The sequence below is a fragment of the Peromyscus leucopus genome, chromosome 15, assembly GCF_004664715.2.
Source record: "Peromyscus leucopus breed LL Stock chromosome 15, UCI_PerLeu_2.1, whole genome shotgun sequence".
NCBI lineage: Eukaryota > Metazoa > Chordata > Mammalia > Rodentia > Cricetidae > Peromyscus > Peromyscus leucopus.
The window spans coordinates 58,752,895-58,778,287 of NC_051076.1; the positions used below are offsets into that span (position 1 = coordinate 58,752,895).

Consider the following 25,393-nt stretch of genomic DNA (forward strand, 5'->3'; position numbering starts at 1 on the left):
GCAATTCTACTAAGCACCCGTGACAATCGGCATGGTGCTGTAATACACATAAACAGTGTCAGTTCTGAAATGAAGAGATCCCACAGCATCCAAGCTGAAAGGGTCACAGAAAATGGTTTTAGAAACCTTGGAGCTATACTCTGTCCATTCTTTTCTTAAAAAAAACAAAAAAAACAAAAAAAAACCAGGGTCATTAATTTTCTGTCTATAATATGAATAGCTATTATCCTAGTAGATAGGTGAGGCATTACATAATATTTAAGAGGCTACATTCAAAGGGATTTCTTTCTTTTTAAAAGAATTATTAATTCTTTGAGAATTTCATATAATGCGTTTTGATCATATCCAACCCTCCTCCTATTTCTTAGGGCACTAATGTGCCTATGTTCCAAGCTTAGATTGATTTCCCCTGCTTATTCTGGAATGTATGTGTGGATTACAAGAATTTTTATAAAGTGGTACAGCATCAAACCAGGATCATATGCACAGGAGGTGAATACAGAATATCACATGCAAAGGGCTACTAGCAGAGAAAAGGGTCTTGGAGCCATCTGCACCCAGGTTCAAATGCAGCCTCTGCAACTGACACACTGTGCCTCTGTGCTGGTTATGTGGCTGCCTGTTATCTCATTGCAAATTCAGAGCACACATCATACAGCCATTGTGAAAAAATTACTAAGACATGTCTGACATTGATAATTGTGTTCTTGACCAATGGATATTTAAAAAAAAAAACAACAAACTACTACTCTGATATAGCTTCATTTTATAGAATAAAATGGCATGAACTCCCACAAAAGACAAGTTAGCATTCCAAAGCTCTAAAATTTGCCATTGGAAAAGCAGGTTCTGAGGCCAAGGTTCTGGGCCTTTGTGCCCAGTTTTTTTCCATTCTATTTTGTAGTTTTCTGACCTCCTGTCATAAGAACCAATTATTCCATAGAGTAAATGAGTTTGAATTGTTATAACTATTAGTTTTGTGCCCAGTCAAGAATTCCACACCAGTCAAATTTTATGCAAATATCAAAGTAAAGACTACTGATTTGCCTTGACATCTTGAAGCATTAAAAAAAAAAAAAAAGAAAAGAAAATAAGAAAAGTTCTCATGCTTTGGAGCTCATACAAAATTAGTGTTTTTTCCATTAAGGTCTAGAATAGACGGAAAAATTACATACAATCTGGGAAATACAGGAAGCCTTTTGGATTGCATACTATAGCAAAATAATATCAACTCATGTACACTGAATGATAAAAACTATTAAATAGCAAAAGAATCATAGTCTGGAATTAATAACATTTTTAGAGTCTTATTGGTTAAGTGATAATTATGAATAATTCATGATATGCTAAATATAGGGAGTTCTACATTCCACTGAGCTGATGAAAGCTCAGTAGAAAGAGAACACGATTAATCCAAATATTAAGCTCTTCTATTACTAGCTTTGATCTTGGAGCTCTATCTCAAAAGATCCCCCAGTGAAGCCGAGAATCAGCCTCTCTCTAACCTGAAAGAAACTGGATTCAAACCGTTCTGACCTTGAAATCTTTAACACAATTAAAAATTATATGACAAGCTCCAGGTGGGCGCTAAAGAGGCCGTTCACAAGCTTGGAAGATGGAGTCAGAATCCATTTCAAACTTTCCCTCAGATCAATGACATTCTGTGGGTTTGATGGCGAAGCATGGCTCACTGGGCCAGCAACTCGGTGAATTCACAAACAGAGGTAATTGTGTGAATTTCTACGTTTGATACAGCTGTCAGCCCGAAGCTGCAGGGGCTGAAGGCTGACTCTCAGGTAACTCCCTCACCCTCTTTAATGTGACTATGCACACTTTATCTCATCCTACCTCTCTGTCCCCTGGCCACAATCAGCAGGACAGAAGAGTGGTTCATACAGAAGGCAGACACTGGCACACGGCTGAGCGGAGACAGGCGTATCTGCAGATGTTTCCCAGTGATAGCATGTAACCTTTCTAGCTTCAGGAAAAAGTTTGTGCCGTGCAGGGCTGCATTTGATGGGTACTGCTTGTTTATTGTTTCCAGGCTGAGGCATGACTTAAATACAGAATTTTCACAGTTTGGAAACAAGGAGGAATGATGCCCCTAGGTCGGAGCAGGAAGGCTGAAATGTGGAAGACTGGGGCTGGTGGGGTGCCACTGTTACACGATTCTTTCCACCCAGTCTGAAAGAAGGTGCTTAGAAAGCCAATAGACACATATACAATTCCTCCATGGACTGTGCTATTTACTCATTACTTGTCTATCAAATTGAGACCAGGTTCAAGTATATGTAAATGGAATAATACTGATCTTCATATTTCTGCTCATAGGTTGTAACCTAAAGCCTTTAACACAAAGGTTGTCAAAAGTGCTTGTGAGATTCAGTGTTAAGCGTTCTTGTGATGGTATCTCTAGTCTTCAGGGCGGTGGCACACCCTGGCCATTCAACGTTGGCAGAGTACCAACTCCTCCACATCACCCTCGCTGTTCTCTCCTGACAGATTCTTGTAATGTTCCATCCATTTTAGTTTTACCATATCACTGAGAATTCCTAATTCCTGTGTTGGTCTCATCACTCATCTTTGCAGTGGGATCCTGGCTTTATGAAGTTCTTCTACTTTGCCCTGAGATCTTATCTGTTCCATGCAGTTTTAGCCCAAGCTCTTGGTAGGATGCTGCTCATTCAGAATGTGTCTACTGAGTAATATACATGATGTAATTTATTCCTCACCTGGACAGTCGGAGGGGACATCATGAGATACCAAGATAGTTAGGCATTAGCTTTTCAAAATTTTTTCTCATGACCCGAGGAATGATTGAACACATCTGCATTTTGATTACTGGGACGTTTTTCATATGTCAGGATTGTGGAAAGTTTTTAAGCTGTATTTTTTACATCTAGCAGTTTAGAACATAAAGATGTCTAAAGGTTTAAGAAATGACACCCCCACAAGAAGTTATCCCATTTATGAAAAATTAGCTTGAGTGGCTGACTCACTGGTTACATACTTGTATGGCTTCTGTTCAGAAAATAGCCTTTCTTCTGAAAACGTGAATCCTTTGTCTTTGTTTATTATTCTATGGATTTTGGAACGTTGAATTTAGGCCAAAGCTATAACTACCTAGACTTTCCCAACAGTGGGGCTCAGGTTTGGGAGGTTTTGTTTGCGGGTTTCTAGTAGACAATTGCGGTGTGATTAGTCCTCAGCATTAGCAGAACTGCTTGAAAATGTAAAGTGACATTTTAACACTAAGCATTTGCTTTGGAGTTCTACATGCAAAGGTGACGTGTCGGGGCGACATGATGAGCTGTTAGTTCTCAATGGCTTGTTACAGTGGCACAGTTAGGCTTTTTAGGAAAAATAGCAAGAAATGTGTTTTCTGTCTCCACCTGTTAGACTTGGGTGTGGAGACCAAAGAACTTCATTACTTAGGCAGTGGCAGGGACTGGCTGCCTTTAGGCTCATGGTCCAGGCTGCAAACTCTTCTTCCCTTTGAGTTTTACTTCTTATGGTCTAGAATCAACTGGATAAGGACAAAAGACAACTGAAATTCTTCCCACAGCCCATTTAGGATGCTGCATTGGGACAGAGGAGATGAGCTCATGAAGGATCCAAACAAGGGTGACAATGGCCCCTGGGGAAGGATGGACATGACGATCAGGAAGCAGCAGTAGTGATGGTGAGATGCTCTCTGCGAGGGAACATGCCAAGAGGGTACAAAGCATGGTCTGATGTGGAGAGCCCTGGGCAAAGCATGTGTTGGGGCAGAGGGAGGCGGCAGGCCAGGGGAGGCAGCAGAGACAGGGTGGGCCAGCTCTCTCCCTTAATAGCCATTGTCACAAGCAAGGTCATCCTTTAGCTCCTTTTGCATGTTTCCCTCAGGAGCAGCATATCCTGATATGGCCCTTGGTGAGACTGCAGTGCATCCCCATTTGGGCTGCAGAGAGATGACTGGTGTCAGCTGCTACAACTGTGAACAGCACTGTCATCTGTGGGAGTCTTCATCAGCATGAACTGTCCCCTGCCTGTTCACTTGCTAAGAGCTGTCCTCCAGCTAGACTACAAGTGGCATGAAATCAGGGAAATTGTCACTGTGTTCCGACTATGGCACCAAAGACACAGCCTACATCAAGCGCATTTATATTTGTTTAATAGGTAAATGACTGTGCGAATGTTGAGTTAGGGCTGGAGAGATGGCTCAGTAGTTAAGAGAACATAAATGTACTGCTCTTGCAGAGAACCTGAGATTGTTTCCAGCACCCAAGTTCAGAGGTTCACACCAGTTTGTGACTTCAGCTGCAGAATATCTGATGCCCTCTTCTGGCCACAGTGGGAACTTGTACTCATGCAAAGAAATATCTACATAACTAGAAAAAAAGTTTGTAAGAATATTGAGTAAAAGTAAAGGCATGAGCTGTAAAAGGGACAATAAAGATGATTAAACCTATTGGAGAATTTTAAAAAATATACTAGGGGCCTTAGAATCTTCAATACTACTGATGGATATGAAGGAGGTAGAAATTAATAAAAGTGAACATTCCAATAATACAGTGCTATACTGTGTGTGTTGGATAGTTTTATGTCAACTTGACACAAACTAAAATCATCTGAGAGGAGGAAACCTCAATTAAGAAAATGGCTCCGCGAGATTGGGTTGTAGGCAAGCCTGTAAGGCATTTTCTTAATTAGTGATTGATGGGGGAGGGTCCCATTGTGGTTGGAGCTATCCCTGGGCTGGTGGTCTTGGATTCTGTAAGAAAGCAGCCTGAGCAAGCCATGAAAAACAAGCCAATAAGTCTTCCATGGCCTCTGCATCAGCTCCTGCCTCCAGGTTCCTGTCCTTTTTGAGTTCCTGTCCTGACTTCTTTGATGATGGACTGTGATGTGGAAGTGTAAGGCAAATAAATTCTGTCCTCCCTAAGTTTCTTTGGTCATGGTGTTCCATTACTGCAATGGTAACCCTGACTAGGACAGTGTGTGACTTCCTAAACCTCATGTCAAGCCATGAATAAAGCCCCTGGGTGGTTTAGCATCAGCAGTATAAGAAATACCCAAGCTTGATCAGTTTCCGAAGAGAAGAGGTGATTCTGCTTCACAGTGTTAGAGGTTTCTGTCTGGCCCAGTTGCCTCGGGCACATGGTGGCAAACTTCAGCAAAGCATGCATGCACACACACACACACACACACACACACACACACACACACTTGTTTTATATATCTCTATATGACTATCTATATATATATGTATATATAGCAGTTTAGAACATAAAGATGTCTAAATTGTCACTGTGTTATATATATATGATTTCAGCAACATTAAACACCTGAATAGCTGCAATTTGAACCTGGATTGATCTGACTTTGAAGTGGTCCATCATGGAAGTTGCCTCTCAGGCATGTTTTAGGAACTGTGTAGAACAATCACTATATCCTGATCCTAAAATATAACATTTTATTTCTTGGGACTTTTGTTTGCATTTGTGCAGAAGGTAGTATATTTATTATTATTATTATTATTATTATTATTATTATTATTATTATTGGAATCTGGGAATCCTACACTTTCATTGTGAATGATGCTTTTTGTAAAACAGTTGCTTTCCTTAGTTACATTTTCCCGGTGCACATCCTGGCTGCCGTTTTCATCTCTGCCCTGTCTGGGATCTTACAGCTCAGTTCTCAGCTCCTGCTGCATGCTGACTTCTGTCTAGCTCTCCATGGAGCCAGAACTAAGAGCAAGAGTGAATAGCCCCTCTGTCTCCATTTGTACAGATTAAAAGGAAGCTCACTCCATAGTCCCATTTTGGGATTTCTAGAAAATGGCTTCTGAGTATTGCTGGTGAGCAATGAGGTCCAGATCTTAATGTCTTCTTTACCTGATTCCATGATTCCTCCAACTTGAAGTTCCTTCCTTCTCCTTTGCTTGGCGACTAACCATAATGCCAAGATTTCTTCCTCAGTTTCTATTCTAAGTTTCTGACAGTCACTTGCTGATAAACTGTAACCCCTCAAGACTCTAGTTTATTCTATACCCATTGCATGCTTTTCTTTCACAACTCTTTCACACACAGATCAATGTTAAGACTCTTTCTCTAGCCTACCGGCTGCGTGCTCTCTTTCTCTATTTGCCTAGCTTCCTAGAATTATCTGCATCTACATCCCTTGCCACTGTGTATACTTACACACCAAAGTCCTGAGACCTGGAAGTATGATTGATAACTTTCCACTCACCAAGACTCACACTCCCCTAATCATCATGGGAAACACTGAGAAGCAGCTGGCTGTCAGAAAATATATTTCCTGTCTTAACCCTCTTGCGTTGAGTTTGGAACATGCACTAAATTTCCTCTCATAGAACACATAGGGAAGAAAAGTCTATAATTTCCAGTGTGTCTCATAAGAACATTCGCAAGGGTGCCACCATGCAGGAAAATGGGGTTGTTAACATCCTATGGTCTCTGTCAACCTATGTGGTTGACTAATTTCTTGAAGCAGACAGAAGCCAAGCCCTTTTTGCACCTGGGTAGAAACAAGTCTTTAGTCACTGTGTCCAGGTAAACTGACATAATACATAGCCTAAAACCCACCATGGCCCCATGTTTTCAACCGGTAGAGTTTAGGAGTTTCTGACAGGATACTGACCATAGGTTAGCCAACTCTTCTTTGATCTGCCAGGTCATTTCTTCCACCTCTGCTGAGCCTTCTGGGCTGCTTTAGAGGTCTGTTCTCTGGGTCAGACTTGGGTCAGCTTCAGCTGTTCGCTATGCTTTTTTTTTGCCAGCTATAAAGTTACTTTTAGTAGTAGAAACAAACAGGGGAAACTGAATACCTCCTTGGCCACAGGTTTGCGAACACTGTGTCCATGTTGTCCATCCTGAGAGCTGACAGTTGACGACACACTCCACCAAACAGGGAATACTCATCCTCTGGGGTTTTTCCAGGTTCCGCTGTAAATGCAATAAAATACACCTTCAATACTAAACCAGATTACTATTCTGTTATGGGCGAGAGTGCCCTTTATTCTATAACAAATAACCTTTCCACATTGTGGTGGGAAAACAAGTGTCCATTGTTATATAAATTGGTCAGCATAGAAATGACTGCTGTTATTTCACTGGTGACATTTGGTCAGTCAAAATTTCTTATAATAAACACTGAACTCTAGCAGAGACCTGACACTCAGGTGTTGGGAAATTGTGAGGTCACACCGCACAGAGATCTACCATGTTGCTCAGTCAACAACAAAGCAGGAAGACATGTCATCATTCAATCCAGACACCCTGGGACTGGCTGATGGTATACAGAGAGATAAAAATTAGTAACAAAGTTAGCAGTACACAGGATAGGAGCAAAAATAAAATAAATGATTCATCTGAATCCCCTAATGACCAACCGGACAATGTAATTACAGTTGTAATCTGGAAAGAAATTGATGAGACAGTTTACTTTCTTCTCTAAAATCTGTGTGTAGAGAAAATGTGTACATTTTATTGTGACTGAGGTAGAAGACATCTCAGGGAAGGAATAAATTACCCAAGAATCAGAGAGTGAATACTGAAGTATGTGCTGTGTGACTCATACACTGATTATATGTTTAATTAGGAAAGCTTTGGCACCCAACACATGTTAAATATTATCAGTACAGCTACTCAAAGCTAAAATTAGTTATCACAGCATGATGACTCTTTAAGTGGGTAATGCATAAAGCACCATAAAGGGACCTGTGACTATTGGTGTGATACAGCAGGTTAATAATTTAGTACTTCTTTAAATGAATAGTCATTAAATACATGTTTTGTACATGCCATTCAGAAAACAAAGAAACTGACTTTTATTAATGAATAATTTATATCTCTCCTTACATCAAAAGAAAATATTTCTTACACATATAAGCAGCCAAAAACTAATAGGTAACACTGTTCAAAACAACACAGGAACACAAATCAGCAGCTCATCTGAACTGCTACAGCCCAAGAGTGTACTGCTGTCAGTTAAAACACCCTTACACCATTTCTCATTTATGCACTTGGAAGGAATGTTAACTTCATGGGGACAGGTCTGAGTGTACCCATTGTTTATTTGGAACTGTTGTAGGTAGGTGACATTCCTTAGGCAGTCAGTGTATTAGAGGCAGACTAAATGAAATTAAATATTCAAATAAAGCAATGACATTTGGCCAACAATCTTCTGTAGGATGTGAGCCATTTTTAGGATACTACTGATTGGGGCATCTAGTCTTGGACTGATTGGCTCATAGTCAGCATCCTGGATGACATCCGCATGGCTGGCTGGGGACCACATTGTGACAATACTTATGGTTGGTATAGGAGTGCTAAGGAAGTCTTTGTTTTAATTTCTGCTTACTTCCCCCATGCTACAACAACTGAGATAGACCTTTGTTGACCTGTCAGTGTGTTGCAGACATTTCTGTAGCCACCTGTGATTACTGGCGTCCTGTCTTCAATCATGAAGATCGGTTCTGTGATGCCTGCAGTATGGTAACATTCCTGTTTCTGTTGAGCTGTCCCTATAGTGCTGAATTTACATCTGGGAAGGGAACGCCAGCTTCTTTGGAATGGGTCTTTCTGTAGCTTTTCTCCAGATTCCATAAAATTAGAAAACTTCAGAACCTCCTATTTTGAAAACTGACATGGAGGTCTTTGGCATAGATTGAGAAGGAGGAGGAGGAGGAGGAGGAGGAGGAGGAGGAGAAGAAGAAGAAGAAGAAGACAGTTGATATTTGTGGAGAAAATTATCAGTGTATTCTATATCCAGGCTCAGCATCCATCAAATGTGATGAGGACATGTTTATTACACAAGCAAATGAATCACCTGCCAATATAAGGACTCATACCACAGTAGTAAAGGCACTAATGCCAATGGTTTGTTGGAAAGCAGGTGTATTTTAACAACTTCTTAGAAGTAATTACTCCATTTCTTCAGTGCAAAATGACCTTTCTCCACTATTTTGAATAAGTCCAAACCAGTGACATACAACTCCTGCCCAATACCTCTTCAGTCAGTGTCTGTAATGTCTATTAGATGTTGTGAAGGTTGAGGACTAAGGCTAAGAGAGCTCATCACACACAAGTTACCTGATCACAGTGGTCCATGCCAACAGGCTTGCCATCACTGCGCACACAGCTCAGCAGGCGAGTCCTCACGCCCTGGCCACAGGAAGCATTTTCACTCAGCTGGCATGTACTCCACTCTATAGGCAGAAGATCATAAACACTGAGTTTCAAAGGTCTAGGCTTGTGAGCCAACCACACCCGAGCTCTAATAATCTGCCTAGGTGGGAGGGAGAGCCCACAATTTTACAATCTTCCTAAGTAGCTTTGGAAATCCTTGAACAGTCATTGTGTCAGAGGGCAAACACACAAGGAAATACAAGCCAAATAAATGTACTGAGTCCATTTTCTAGAATTTGGTTTTCTAGAGGTAAAACAAAAGAAAGCGAAAACTCAAAAGGTTATACTGATCATTTGGTAGGATAGGAGAGACACTAATAATAATAATAATAATAATAATAATAATAATAATAATAGACCAGTTTAAGACAATGATTTGTTGTGGATGATTGAGAGAGAAAACAACTGAGCCAGGGCACCAATTCTGTTTGTGCCCCATCCCCCAAAATCTTAACTTCCAAGGTAGTAGAATTGGGGAGTAGAACTTTTGATGGTGATTGGATCATGAAGGTGGGGAGCTCAGAAAAGGGATTGGTGTCTTTGTGAGAGCCTCTAGGGAACTTGTCTGGAGACATCCTATGGGAGTGCCCAAAGACGCCATCCCTGGGCAAGTTAGTTTTGTTGGCCTGGTTAGTGGTATTTAAAAGACAGGGCTATGGCCATGCAAGGTGGTTCTGGCCCTTGCTGCCCCTCTCCCCATAATTAATAATTAATTTGACTTAAAACAACAAAGAAGGAAAACTTTTCATATAGATGTGGGTGTGAAAGATCCTCGACCATGTTAACAAAAATCTCCTCAATTATTTTTTCTATATCTAAGAGCTTAATAACAAACTTATATATGGTTAAAGAAAATTCAATCTTAAAATATACGCTTTTTCAATACAGCAACATTCCATTGCATTTCTGAAAAATTGCTAATGAAAATCAAAGACCTGAAGAAAAAAGATGAACCTCCTGTGCTGCCATTCACCCATGAAAAACCCAACACCTCCATAGAATTAGCAAGGTTTTCCTCACAAAGAACCTCACCTAGTCCAATGTGCATGGAAGAGGGAAGTTTGGGCCACCGATGTTGCTTTGCCTCTATATACATATGGTGATATGTTCCTAAGCATTGACTCCAATGCTTAGACCTAACATGCTCTTATATTTGGTGGCATTTTTGCATATCCCCTGCTGAGGGCAATGGTAGGTAGCAAGTAAGTGTTGTTTTGGGCACTGCTCTATGAGTTCAGACAATCACAGTGGCTGAATAATTCTTCTAAAGTGGTTCTTGTCCCCTCTTTGATATCCCTGACTGGTCAGGCCTCCCTATTTTTTTTTAATTGCCTATGGGGAAAATATATCATAGACTTAAGTTATTGAAATAATGAAAGGCATGAGAAAAACTAAACTCTACTGCAGTACTTTTTTAAGCCAAGCTGTTCTTCAGAAATTATGGGTGTCTTTGATGCATCCACATGCCATGACTGGATGTTTGTTTTCATGAAGGGCAACTGGCAATAAGTCCTCAGTTTTTTCATGTCCCACACATATATTGTCATCTCCCTCCACAGTGCCAGGATGGGGCACACACACAAGGGTTAGTCAAGGTTCAGGGAACCCACAGTTGATTTCGACTGTACCTGTGAGGTTGTACTGGAACTGGAAGCAGTTTTCATTGAGGAGACAGGGCCGCACCTGGGAGTCTTCCCCACAAGTTCTTGAGTTCAGCGAAGGTCTCAGCAGATGTCGAGATCTTCTCTGCATTGCATGGGGGTCACATGACTATGAAAGTCAAGAGCAGGCAGACAAGGACCCAGAGTGAGTGAAAAACTATACAGTTACTTGTGCACATGTAGGAATAGAACAGGTACAGGGAAGAGACCATAGTTACAGCAATGAGGCTGTCCATATACCTGAAAATGTTACAACTTGTGGTTAGAAGAGAAAATGATTCTGTGATGCACAGTCGATTGTCTCCTATTTTCATTTCATGTGACAACCAATATATTTTCATCTTTAAATGAAATGAAAAGTGACCTTAGTCCTTCTAGTTGAACAGAAATAATCACACAGAATATTGAAAGGAGAAAATTATTTTTAGAAATCTATACTTAAGAATAAAATTAATATGGATGGACTAGAGCCTTCATTTTATTTGGGAGCTCTCTGACCAAAGTCCAATTTCCTCAGAATAAATGTATAAATTCAAATTCCAAAGATTTACTAAAAAATCACCTTCACCTGGGACCACATGTCCTCTTATATTACTGGCCCATGTAATAATAGTCCTAGAGCCAGACCTCTTACCACATCTCATACAACTGGTCTACCCACAGAAGAGTGTCTAGCTCCTGCTGGGGAACAACCTTCTTTCAAATGTCTTCAAACCTTCTCCTTCATCTTCCCCAGAGAACTAACCTGAGTTTACTCCCCCACAAGAAGACATCTAATGATGTTATTCTCTTGTTTTTTTTTTTTTTTTTTTTTGAAAAAATTTCACTGTCTCTAAGGATGCCAAATTCACTTTTGTTCATGGCTATGTCTATGGATTTAGTTCTAAACACTTATGTGTACCTGTCCTTCTACTGCTGTTTTTTTATCTATTTACCACCCCGTTCCTTCTTTTTTAAAAAAGGATTCATTAGGGCTTGGTGGATAACACCTTCTGCTTATCTTATAATCCAGTGAAATCCTACAATAAACCATGTAAAGCAGTTTTTCAATAATTATTATGAATATGTTCATAACATGTAAGTCCAGACCCTGAAAAGTCTAATAATGTTTATAGACTGAAAGAATAAAGTTTTTGAATTGTGATCACAAAGCCATCATTTTGGTGTCTGAGATGTCATTTTATCTTTTCTTCTTCCTTTAGCCTTTTCAGGTATCATAGTAAGAATACAGCCTGTATACTGAATCTTGACAGATTCAAAGTGACAGTATTGGATTACACTGAACTATGGGGAGAAATAGCCACACATTTTCTTCTAAAGTTTAGGTAATTGAAAAATCTTTGCTATCTATGTGATTTCACACTCAAATAATCTGCCAATACCTAAAATTTTACATTTAATTGTATCACATTGTATCCAGATGATCAAGAGGGGACAATTAATTTATTATATGCACACAAATCCCATGCTACATTCTTACCAATAATTGATTTCTATTTTACCATTTAATGTCGATGCACACACTCATGAGGAGGAACAAAACCTTAACTGATTTGTCAATAAAGGAAACTGATAGAATCCTGGTAGATGCTCCAGATTAGGACTCTGCTGCATCTGTTTCCTATAAAGTAATCAATCAGTATTTGAAAAAAGTGACTATGTACAAGGACCCATGGATCTACTTAGTCTAAGCCATCAAAGAAAAGAGAAGATAAAACAGACACACAGATCAAATGCAGCTACAGTGCTTGAGGTCAGCAGCATTCTGATTTGGACATTTGTCAGACTTCGGAAGATTTGCACAGACTTTAGAGTTGGCATCTCTTCTTTGAAAATTAAAGTCTGAAACATCCTGAAATCTAAAACCAGCACTAGGTAAACATGCACAAGCACACACGGTCCACTTTCTTTACTCTAAACTTACAGGAGCTAGGTGAATAGTGAGAGGATGTGATTTGATGAAATTTTAGGATTTCATCCATTAAATCTCATAGTGTGCATGCTTGTGTAACAAGGCTTTAAATTATCCTCTTTGGTTTAATATCATCTTTAGATCATCTAGATATACTGATATACTACAACTAACTCTTGTCAATTCCTTATCTATAGACATAGTTGAAGGGGAGCTCATGGGTGACTAGAATCCATACAAACAATACAAACTCCTTTTAGATTCTTATGAAAATTACCTTGATATTGATAAATGAGAGACTGCCATTTCCTCTTATCTCTTTCCATCAGCTATTTGTCAAAATTCAGTAGCCTTGCTTTTAATCACTTTTTTTTTTTCTAGTTGCTATTACAAAACATTTCAAAAATGACGAATTGGCTACTGATGTGGTGTTAAGTGAAGAAGAGCTTCTCGTACAGTGGTTCTCAACCTTCCTAACACTATACACTGTTGATAGAGTTCCTTGTGGGGTGGTGACCCATAACCACAACATTGTGTTCATTGCTACTTCATAACTGCAATTTTTCTACCATTATGAATTGTAACGTAAAAAATGCAGATAGCCTTAGGCAACCCCTGTGAATGGGTCATTCAATACCCAAAGGGGTTGGGACCCACAGGATAACAATGGGTCTAGGTCTTGATGGTTTCTTCATTGACTCAAAATTCCCCAAACAAAAAATCTTCCAGAAAGAATTTGTATTATTTATATAGATATAAGGTCCATTCTGTAAATGTGCAAAAATGATGTGTAGACAGCTAACTCAGAGTCAATTCAGGACTAATTTTCTTGAAAAGACTAAGACTACACAGCTGAAGACTGTTTTCTAGGCTGCCTATAACCAGGAAGAATCATGTACCCTTTAGATCATGAACCATTCAACTCAAATAGACATTCTAACTTATCTCTGTAAACCAAAATTTACCTGAAGTTCAAGCCTTCCTGGCCACATTGTATCTTTACACCCTTTGTTCACCCCAGCAGCAAACCTTCTTATCTGACCTGAATTCTTGTCCTCATCATGAAGTAAAATCCATATTCCCACCTACCAAACTCTACCTACTTCCTTAGACCCATCAGCTAGAGAACATTTTTCCTGCAACTGAGGATGTACTGAACTGTGTATATATTCTTCCCATGGGCCATCTGGAGAGTCCATGTCTTAATATCTGGTGTGGCAGATGCAAATAATAAGTATTTGCTTTGTGGGAAGGTTGGTTATTTTAGGCAATCAGGGTGGGTTTTATAAACTACCATTAGTAAACAAACAATAAACCTTGGAGAGTGGTCATTTTGCCTGATATGGGGTTTTCCCAAAGTTTTGTACATTCAATAAGAATATTTTCAAATCACGCTTACTCTTATATGTCTTACACAACCTTGATGGAAGCCATCATTAACTTAATGAATCATACCAATAAATGAGGTGAATGAGCCCATAGAATAAATAACAGATAATTTAAAGCAGTTAAAATAAATCCAAATAGTAGGTGATATCACTGAACTATTAAAGATTGCAGTTGAGCAAAACCTGTGATAGGGCCAGGTATTTGTGAATTTAGGTCACTCTTCAGATTTCTTGCTCAGAGATGAGCATGACTTCAAAGCCTGGTCTCGCCAGCTCCCATCAGATATGGAGAGCCAGCGCAGTCACAGGTTGCAGAGTTTATCTGGAAACAGACAAAAGGCTGCCCCGTCTGTTGTCCGGTTCTCACGAGGTCAGGGGATGCGCACTCCCAAAACTTATCTTTCTTATTTGGACAAACATAGCAAAAAGTGCACAAGAGAATAATGTGATGATTATTAAGAATTTTAAAAAGGAAATTAAACCCTGCTTCTCAAAAGTTGAGGAAGGTTAAGAGAAATCTGGGCCTAAAGTGTTTCTTCTTATGCCTTCCACGAGATTCCACAGAGCTAGTCACTTACATAAAAATGGTTTTGCACATCAAATGCAGCAGGACAGGGAAGTCAAAACCAATAGAGAACATTGAATCATTTCCACAAGCCCAAATAGTGAGCCAGTGAGGAGCAGTGATGAGATCTTACAGGGCACCTGTGATACGTGAGAACTAGGCAGGACAAAGCCGAAGAGAAAAAACAGGGACATCAGGCCACAGAGCGATGGCCACAAGCAAACAATTACATTGAGACAGAAGATCTGCACAAAGAGATAGGAGAACAAAGGGGCCCCTGGGAAGGCCCTGGGAGTCCCTGCCTCCTGATTCAGGAGCTCTTCATATTGATAGGCCACAGCTCCCTTTCAGAATGCTCACAGCCTTTCTCTACCACACCACTGAAGACAAAGAGGCTGTCAGGTCCTCAAACTGAGAACACCAGGAGGAACAGCTGAGAAGGATCGTGCCATCTGGAGCAGCTGGAGGGGAAGGGGAACCAGGAAATCCAGGGAGGCAGGTTTAGCTTTGGACAGTTCCTTCTAAAAGTTCACACAAGTAATTTCACAGAGCAAGAAAGAAAGAGATGACTTTCAAGTCCCATATGAGAAAAAGTGAGCAGAATAGCATCCCACAGGTAAGACAGTGAGGCAGAAAGAAAAGTGGGAACCAGTCTGGAAGTGTACTTTCAAAAGGAACCAAGCTAGCTGGGAAATGGCCCAGGAACAGAAAGATGTAGACATGAATAAGAATTATAGGAACTCAGAAACTGAGCAACTGACTTCAGCCAACAATTCAAAATAAAAGGAAAAGCCATTTTCAGAAATGAAAAAGAAACACAAGATTAAGAAGAGTAACAAATCATTTCTTTATAGACATGAAAAAAAGCAAGAAAGCTGAAATAAAGCATTGAGAAGACACTGGGAGAATTTGAGAAAAGCTGGCGGATAGAGAAACGAGGCAAGACTGAACCCACACATACAATAAGACTTCCTAAGAAACCAAAGCAGAAGCCAAGTCTAAGGATACAAATTGACCCCACACATATAGTGAGACTTTCCTACGAAACCAAAGTAGAAGCTGAGCGTAAGGATACAAACTTTAAGAAAATGTAAGAGTAAAAACAAAAACAATTTGAAGCTACCAATTGAAAAGAGCACACCAGAGTTGTCAATATGAAACATACTCTTGTATAATTATTTAGCTTTGAATGGGAGGGAGAAATGACTTTGACTATCTAGGGGAGGGTACCAGATGGCTTATAGAGGAAACAAAATCACATTCCCATATTGTGACAGGGAAGCTTTATGTTAGAAAGGCGTAGAAATATAATAAAGATTCACATTCAAAAGGATCTAAGAATATTTTACACACAGCAAGGCTGATTTTCAATTACAAGGATTGGAGATGAACTGTTAGGAACATACAAATACTCAAGCAAAATTGCTGCCATGAGTACATTCTTCAGGATTTATTGGAGACTGGTTTTAGTGTGTCCAAGTGGCTAGAAAACATTAATGTGCAGCTATGAAATGAGCTAACCTTCTATGTAGAACATCCATAAAGGCTGAGTGCTCTGAAGAATCATATACAACTGTAGCACAAATTATAATTGGTCTTAATAATAAAAACCTGGAGTCAGATATTGGGGTAAATGCTGAAAGATCAGAGAGACAAAGGAACAAGCCACAACCACTTCTTAACTCTACTGAATCCTCAGACTGAAAGGGGCCGAGCTCCTGTCTCCATTCAGCTTTATCACATCCTCTCTCTGCCCAACCATATTCCTGTTTCCTCCTCTCAAGAGCTGGGATCAAAGGCATGAGATCCCAAATGCTGGGATTAAAGGTGTGTGACATCAATGCCTGGCCTTTAGTAGCTAGCTCCTCACTCTGATCTCCAGGTGAGCTTTATTTGTTAGAGCACGAACAAAATATCACCACATACAACACCAATGGAAAAGGACAAAGCACATGCAAAAAGTACTCAAAAATTTAAATATCTATATTGGTGACCATGTAGGTATTATTATCAAGAGATTTTTCTCTGAGTATGGAATGAAGAATGTAATCATGATATATGCTGTGCCTATGATCATCCATTGTCCCTGTAACTTGAGTTATATTATGGAAAAAGTGAGATACAGATAGAAAGAGCACATTGAACTTCTATAGTTCATGTGTATGTGAGAAACACCATCAGGAGGCATCTTTATATTTCATCTTCAAAGTGAAGGAAATGATAAACTACATTTCAAAGTTCTGCCTCCTGAAACAGTTTGAGAACAGAGACAAACCAATGTGAGTGTCTCCAGATCCCTAGCTCTCTCAGTACAAGGCTGAAGGTTATTTCCAACAAAACAAGGCTGTCATTTTCTTTTCTTTTGAGAGATAGCTAATTAAAAATGTAACAGAAAAAAAAATGTCCAGAGGAGCCTGAACACCCTGCTAGGTCACCCATATTTAAATGTTTACAGAGTAAATTTGAAACCATCACCAGAATCTAAGTTTAGGATTGATGACAAATGGTGTGGATACAAAATATAACATATATTTAAATCTGATCCCATAAGGATATGAAAAAGATATTTGTGGTAAACCTGCTAAGAAAAGCATTTTCCTGAATTATCTGTACAAAATGGACCAGCAGGTGAGTAAATAGAGGTTGGAATGTAAGTTCTCCTTGTAGGTGGTTCCACAAATAAATGAGAACTGATGATGGAATTAGAATGTTGTCATTTCATGTTCCTTGATTAAAGGGTGTAGGCGTGATACACCAATGCCAGGGTGAACTGAAAAAAGTGGGAACTCGACAATGTGTTTCTTGATGGAATATAGCTTCTGTAAAAGAGACTCACTGAAGACTGGTGGAGGCTTTGTGACTCCTAGGTGACAGCTCTCAAGGACAGAGGAACAGGCTCACAACTCCCGAGTTACAACCCTCAAGGACAGACGAACAGGCTCACCTTTGCCGTGGAGACTCCTAAAAGATAGCCTGGACATAGTTTATAGGTTGGGTGGCTTGTTTTTCTCACCAACACATCTCCAAGAAGGGTTATACGAGAAAAAGGAGGGAAGCTACACTAAAAGATTTAAAGATCTATCTAAAAACAGACTGCCTGAGGGAGGCAAGCACAGGAGACAGTTTGGAGATCTAGGACTTGGTTTGGGGCTGTATGCACACACAACTCTAACAGTGTACTCACAATCTGTGAGCAAAGTAGGGTCCCCATTACATCAAATTGCATGCACATCCACTCTGAACAATGGCGTAAGCTTTCCCATCCCTTAATGACCACTAATCTTTGATTGTATTTAGTTGAAATCTGGTTGTGTGTGGGTATAAAAGTAGGAGGGATGATCTGGCACAGAATGGTTTTGGGTGCACGGGCAATAAGGCAAACTGTGTCCTCTAAGTGAATTATGAGAAAGAATCCCTTATTTGTCATTTTAAAGTCATGTGTATTTGGATGTAGATCTGATTAAAATCAGATACATGTGATAAGGGACACGTGCATTAGGGGGAAGAGGTTCTATAATAGCAAGTCAGTCAAAACAAAGAATCATTTACACCCCTCAGCAACAATAATTGGGAACACAGGTCCTTGAGTATCTTCAGTCATGTAGCCTCTTGTCTTGACTGTATATTACCATCACTTTGCTTTTGGGCAAACTTTTATTGCCTCGTTGTAATTGATGTGTGTTTATTTCAATTCCCTGACTAGGATACTAGAGAATCCAGAAAACTCATCCCAGATTACGACTAGTAACATAATCTATACTGTTGGTTGAACTCTGACGACAGATATGAAAAGAAAAAAACTACCTAGAAACTAGGATTTGGTGTTCTTTTGTGGAGATGGGTAGGAGATTATTTCAGGCTATGGGAAGGTTCTTTCTCCTCCATCGCTGTTTTGGAGGATTTAACTGTACATTTGTTATATGCAACTTTTGTATCTGTGTTATAATTTGCAATTTAAAAAAATTTAAGTGAGATCTCTTACTGTTCTTAGAATAATAAGATTGCTTCCATTATGAGATTTGGTGGATTCCCATCCACAGTCCTGTTTAAAGTGCCTTGTTTCCTACAGAGGTAATAGATGCCAAGAAAGGAAAAAGCAAGATATTCTCTAAACTCATTCAGAGCTCACTGAACTCAGTGTGCTAAAGAAGGATTTTTATAACAGAACTGAACTTGTTTGGCACAGTCTTCTATTACACAATGAAATCCATCTTCTGCTTTCTTTTCAGGAAATGGACTGGACTACATATCCCAGACTTCCTTGTGGAACCATGTAACCAGTAAATGACTGAGTTTTGATAGTAGCAGGTAAGAAGGACATATGTGATACCCTTATCTCCCATGTCTACAGGTCATCCTTCATGCTCTTCCTTTCCTTCAGGGAGGTTCAATAGTGACCTGAGAATGGCCTTGGAAGCTAAGCTTGAAGTGACAGATTCATAATCTGACCCAAGACTCCAAATGACTCCAGGGAACCAACTGTGTTTTTTCCAAGCCTGGAAATCCACCCAGGACTGTTTTATATTCCTTAGGAACTTCTGCAGTTTAAGGAAATTTGCTTTTTTTTTTTTCAAATTGTTTGTAATTGCTACACTGTACAGTGGAATATCAGCAACTTAAACTTTAAACATTTTATGTAACTTATTGTGTGTTACAGAATCAAAAGACACAAAAGAGTACTAAATCATTTGTGAATTATAACTTGTTAATTTATTGTTTATGAATGAACTCCTTGGACTACCTGAAAACTCATGTCAAGGTCTCTTTTTATTTTAAACAAATAACATTTAAAAATGAATTAAATAGAAAGCACCACAACAATGAATAAAATACCATTGCACACAAGATTGTTTCATATTCTATGTTTTTAAGATATCATAAGTTACTTTCCCAAAAGACATACAATTTCATTTTAAAGGAATGTATTAGGGATTTTTTTTTTAAAAAAGTAAAGGGATATTTCATCTTCCCTTCAAAAGAAAAGTACTTATTAAATTTGCTTTTGAAGAAGTTCAAGTTATTTTACTGATGTTTTGTGTATTGAAAGGTAAGACAGTGGGTGTCTTAGTTTTCTTTTCTTCTGTTGCCATGAGAACGTGCCTTTGACAAACACAATTCAAAGGGTATATTTCAGCTCACAGTTCAAGGGTACAGCATACTCTGGCAGGGGTGTCAAGGCTACAGGAGATTGAGGTAGCTGATTATATCACACTCCAAAAGAAAAAGAAGGAAATAATAAATGTTTGTGCTCAGCTTACTTCTCCTTTTTATATACTCCAGGGTACCACCTACAATGGGTGGGTCTTCCCATCATAATCCAGATGGTCACCTAAGATAATCTAATCAAGATAATCACCATAGGCATGCCAGGAGGCTAACCTTACCTAGTCATTCCTCGTAGGTCTGCCTTGAGATTCTTTTCTTGGGTAATTGAGATCCTGTCAAGCTGAAAATTAACGCTAATCAAAGCACAGGCAATAACATTATTCTTATCTTGTAAGGAAGTTCTTTTCAAACTTCAAGACAGCACACAAGTGGATTGTGAGAACATTAATAGTGAACACTTCCATAATGTTTCTATGCACCAATCACTGTTATAGGTTCTTTAATTAATTTTATCCACATGAATCATAGTGTACATAAGTGGTAAGTCCCATCATACTATTGGCATAGAGAGATTAAGAAATTTCATCCACATCACACCATGATAGTAAGAAACAGAGCCAAGATTCTAACCCTAGCAGTCTTATAGGTCTACATTTAATTATGCCTTCTTGGTCCTCAATTTAACATGTCAAAACTGGCAATTTAAATAATGACAGGGTATAGTATAGAAAACGTGTCATGTACTTAAAAAATAATCATTTTATAGAGCTTTTATTTCTGATATTTGTACTTAGTCACGAAACAAAAATGTACTCACTTATTAGGCTATGGTCAACATGTTTATAAGTCAGTAATCTAATTAAGCATCTTTATCAAAAGAGCCCCCTTAGAGTTTGTGACCATTACTTCAACACTACCTCTGTACATAGATCTGTTTGTTTGCCCGTTTATTTTTTGCAAGAACCATTTTCTCTCCACAGTATTTCCCTGCAGAATAAGAACTGTTTTCTACTTTAAATACCAGGATTAATTTCACGATAAAACAACTGTTGGATTAAGCTTGTACCTAGGAAACACATTTATTTTCAATTACATGGGATCAAAACTATAAATGTAACCCCTCGTGTTTATTAGGCATATCCCTGCACCTCTGCAAACTGGACTTAACCAGAGAGAAGACGGGGAGGGATGTCTCGTTAAGTCTTCCTGTGTTAGAAAACTGACTCTGTTTATAGTACAGAAGGTCCCTGGTGTAGCATGCCTTGCCTTTGTGATTTTTAGACTTTCCAATGGTGCAAAAGTGGTGTGACTTCCATAGAAACGGTTCTTAGTGTTTTGAGTTTGGATCTTTTTCTCAGGTGGGATACTCCCTGGTGATGCCAGGCAGGGCTATGGACTGCAGTTCAAGTCTGCTCCACAATCGCATGGAGAATACCAGTACTCTGCAGTGAAGGGTCTCTCGCAGATGTGTTTCTTAGGTATTCTTCCATCCCTTTTCTAGAAGTGGACAGTGAGCACTGAACTCAGGTGCCTCGTGCATTCTGTGCAAGTCATTTATTTACATTGAGTTACACCTCAAGTTCCTAAAAGATTTGTGATTTATGATATTTTCAGTTTATATCACTCCATGGTAAATCCGGGAGCAATTGTATTCCTATTTCACACACTATGAATTGGAGTTAAAATGTAAAAGTTCAGACAAGATCTGGCGCATTCCGGGTGGTATGAACATGAAAACTTACTACTGTAGAAGCTTCCTAAAATATTTACATAGATAAGAAGAGTTTAAATGGTGATATTCTATAATAGTAGGTCAGTATCCTAACTAAACATCACATGTTAGCAATAAAAACCCAAGTGCCAGGAACTGGCCACCTTATATTGAGTTGTTGGTCAATGGGTTTCCTTAAATCATTAAACACTGTAGGCTATTGCCAGTGCTCTTGGTTGCTCTCCAGAACTTGGTGGTAAGACCCTGTTACTGAAGACCTTACACAGTTGAGTCATACATAGAACATGAAAAAAAAATCAATCAACTTCTCATATGGAAGCTTCATTCCTACTAGCTGGCTTTCATAATACTAGAAGATGTAGTGCATGCTACGAGATGTGAAAAGTTCTCATCAATCTCACCCAGCTATGAACTCCATTAGCTATAATAAGGATTAGTCTGACAAGCTATGCTATGGGATGTTATGGCATTCACCAATCATTTTCCAATTAGATCTGTATTGGCTAGTTTTATGTCAAATTGACACAAAGTACGGTTATCTGAAAGGAAGGGACCTCCCTTTAGAAAATACCTCCATAAGTTCTGACTATGGGTCATTTCCTTAATTAGTGATTGATAGATAGGGGAGAGCTCAGAGCATGTAGGTGGTGCTATCCCTGGGCTGGAGATCCTGCATTGTATAAGAAAGCAGGCTGAGAGCCGGGCGTGGTGGCACACGCCTTTAATCCCAGCACTTGGGAGGCAGAGGCAGGCGGATCTTTGTGAGTTCGAGGCCAGCCTGGGCTACCAAGTGAGCTCCAGGAAAGGCGCAAAGCTACACAGAGAAACCCTGTCTCCAAAAAAAAAAAAAAAAAAAAAAAAAAAAAAAAAAAGAAAGCAGGCTGAGCAAGCCATGATGAGAAGACCAGTAAACAGCACCTCCCGCCAAAGCCTCTGTATCAGCTCCTGACACCAGGTTTCAGCCCTGCTTGAATTCCTGTCCTGATTTCCTTCTGTGATGGACTACTGTTTAGCACTCTAACTGGCAGTGTGAACATGGGAGAGTGGAGCCTAAAGATGAGGTGCACTAAAGTCTAATGCACTAGATAACTTTATTCAGAGCATAAGACAACTTATACTCTGAGGGTTAAAAGTCTAATCACAAGGATAAGTTGCATGTGGTAGGCAAGCTTCATGTGGTGGGCAAGCCACACGTGGTGGATAAGCAGCACATGGCAAGAATGTGGTTTTCTATAGAGGTGTGTAAACAAATAACGATAGCCAGTTGTAATGAATAGTCTGAAAGAAACCTGTATCCACTATACTTGGGAGGGTTATGAACACATTCCAAGGACAATTCTGTGTTTTTGAAGAAACTGAAGTCATAAGACTCATCTTGTTTTCTTAGTGTTTTCTCACAAGCACTCAGAATTCCCCTCATATGACTCCCTTCTTGGACCATGTTCCAACAGACTATGATGTGGAAGTGTAAACCAAGTAAACTTGGTTTTGGTCATGGTGTTTTGTCACAGAGATAGAAACCCCAGCTAAGGCAAGATCTAAGGCCTGCTCTGTGAGATGGAGTCTATAACTGGCATTGTTAATAGGACCAAGAACCTGTAACCAGATAGGTCTTCAGCTCTAGGAAAGACCCTAATACTGTTCAGTGGATATACTATTCAGTGGATATACTAAAGGCTTGTCATTATACCCAGAAATCAGTATATCTTTCAGCAATCTCCAGAGAAGCTACTTGTGGTAGAGGGTAATTAACATAGAGACCTTAACCTGGTCAGCATGCAGAAAAGATGCTCAACCTGAAAAGGGGTATACATATCATCCTCTTTCCCCAAGGCTCAGGGATCTTCTTAGAAGAGGGGGACTGGGAAATTGTAAGGGCCAAAGGTGGTGATAACTTAAAGGAAACTGTTTTCCAGACACAACAGGGCAGTTGTCACGATGATTGTGGCAGCATGCACACGACCTGTTCATGCTCAAGCCAGACAGAATCCAGAAGGGAGGGTTGAAGGTAGGCATGAAGTCCTACCACCTTGCTGAGGAGCTTGGAAAGGAAGAACCAATTTTCCCACATCAGTTCCTGCCTGGTTCCTGCCTTGAATTCCTGCCTTGACTGCTGTTCGGGATGCACTGTGACCTGGAATTGCATAATGAAATAAACTCTTTCCTCCCCCAAGGTGGCTTTGGGAAGTGTTTTATCACAGCAGGAGAAAGCAAATGAGAACACCTGGGATCATTTAGTCTGGACAGTGGTAATAAGGGAAGGCGGGGAGACAACAGTGATGAGAAAAGTGATGAGCTCATGCACAAACCCAAGACCGAGCAGAATTGGCATAGAGCAGGGGAGAGAAGCTGGTGTTAGCAGAGTGGAGAAGGCTTGCTGCCACCTTTGTGTAGCCACAGTTCATAAAAGATGCCCCCCTCCAGAGACCTAGCTTGTCAGATTTAGAGAGTTAATTGGAAGGAGGAATACATGTCTCAGCATCAGAGGACTGACACGAGCAGGCAGGAGCTATGATCTAATCAAAATGAAGTAATGTTCCTTATAAGGCTCCCCTGGCCTGCTCCTTAGTGGAAGTTAGGAAAGTGCATAAATATCAGTTGAGTTCTGCTTAGCTAAGGTGTTTAGGTGCAGATTTTATAATGGCTAGGGACATCCCCACATATTCTTTCTGGCTGGTGTTTTATGACACTGAGAAGTGGGGACAGCACATATTTGGATCCAATCAGAAGCTCTGGAACACAGGAGTGATGGATGGCATAACCAACGACAGGATCTTAGGCTGCCAGCTGTTTATATTACAGTTGGTGCTTAGGGATAGAGAAAGAAAAACAACTTAGCTATGGTCTAAAATATTGGCCCAAACTCTTCAAAAATGCCAGTCTTCTGGTTGGAAGAGAAAGAGCGAAGAGATTAAAGAGATACCATCATTAAATGCTGGGCAGTAAATGCTCACAGTGTGGGTCTTATCCTCAGAAGGTTACAAATGCTGTGCAGGAATTATGGAGGGAACTGGGGACATGGAAGCCTGGCCCACAGATCAGCTACAGGTAGAGCATCACTTTTACAGGGTTTGCATTTCTTTACTATCTCTACCTATCTTACAGAATATTCCTTCACTTAGGAATGCTTGCTGTGTATAACCATTGAAGGGTAAGAGGGACTCTGGCTGCAACATATACTCAAATGATTCAGAAAAATGAAAATATTATACATATATACACATACATATGGGAGGAGGATATGGAAAAAGAGATGTGTAGTAAATGTAAATATATGTGTTATAACTTTATGTCAACTTGTATATGAAATATTCCTTTTCTAATGATAGAGAAACAAGTGTCCATGACACAAAGCCCATGTTTGGGAGACAGTGATAGATGAGGATGGAGCACAGACCAGTCATTATCTGTTTTCCACCTGGAAGGTTCTTGGGTAGTGATTGCTGTTTCAGTTGAGACTGACAGAACTCTTCATCTCAATCCCTACCATGCCCCCTCTCTTCCGTTTCTTCCTCTTCCTCCTCCTCCTTCTTGCATGTGACAGTTCTTTTCCTTGACTCTGTCTCAACCTTCTAAGCACAGCAGAAAGTCTGTCGGGATAAACAATACAGCACCTCAAGTCTTGTCCCTGCGAGGGCTCCAGAGTGCTGTCTGGAATCAGAAACCTCCACAGAGTGGAAGACTGCTGGGTCTCTCTCCAGACTCCAAGAAAAAAAAACAAAAAAACAAAAAAACAAAGTGGGGGCCTGTTCCTCTTTCTTTCCCACACCTTGCCATACACCAAAAGGACTCCAGAGTAAATCCACATTGGGTCTTTCTTCCATGAGAAAACCTC

General features: G+C 39.8%; 1 protein-coding gene across 2 annotated transcripts in view; it reads right to left on the reverse strand.

Moving 5' to 3' along the window:
* Thsd7b (thrombospondin type 1 domain containing 7B) overlaps positions 1-25,393 on the reverse strand; it is an 848,740-nt gene that overhangs the window by 35,799 nt on the left and 787,548 nt on the right. For both annotated transcript variants that reach the window (XM_028874962.2, XM_028874961.2), the window contains 3 exons: positions 10,823-10,964; positions 9,099-9,214; positions 6,833-6,950 (listed from right to left, as the gene is read on the reverse strand). In XM_028874962.2, the coding sequence (XP_028730795.1) occupies positions 6,833-6,950; positions 9,099-9,214; positions 10,823-10,964 (376 nt within the window). The remainder of the gene's footprint in view (positions 1-6,832; positions 6,951-9,098; positions 9,215-10,822; positions 10,965-25,393) is intronic.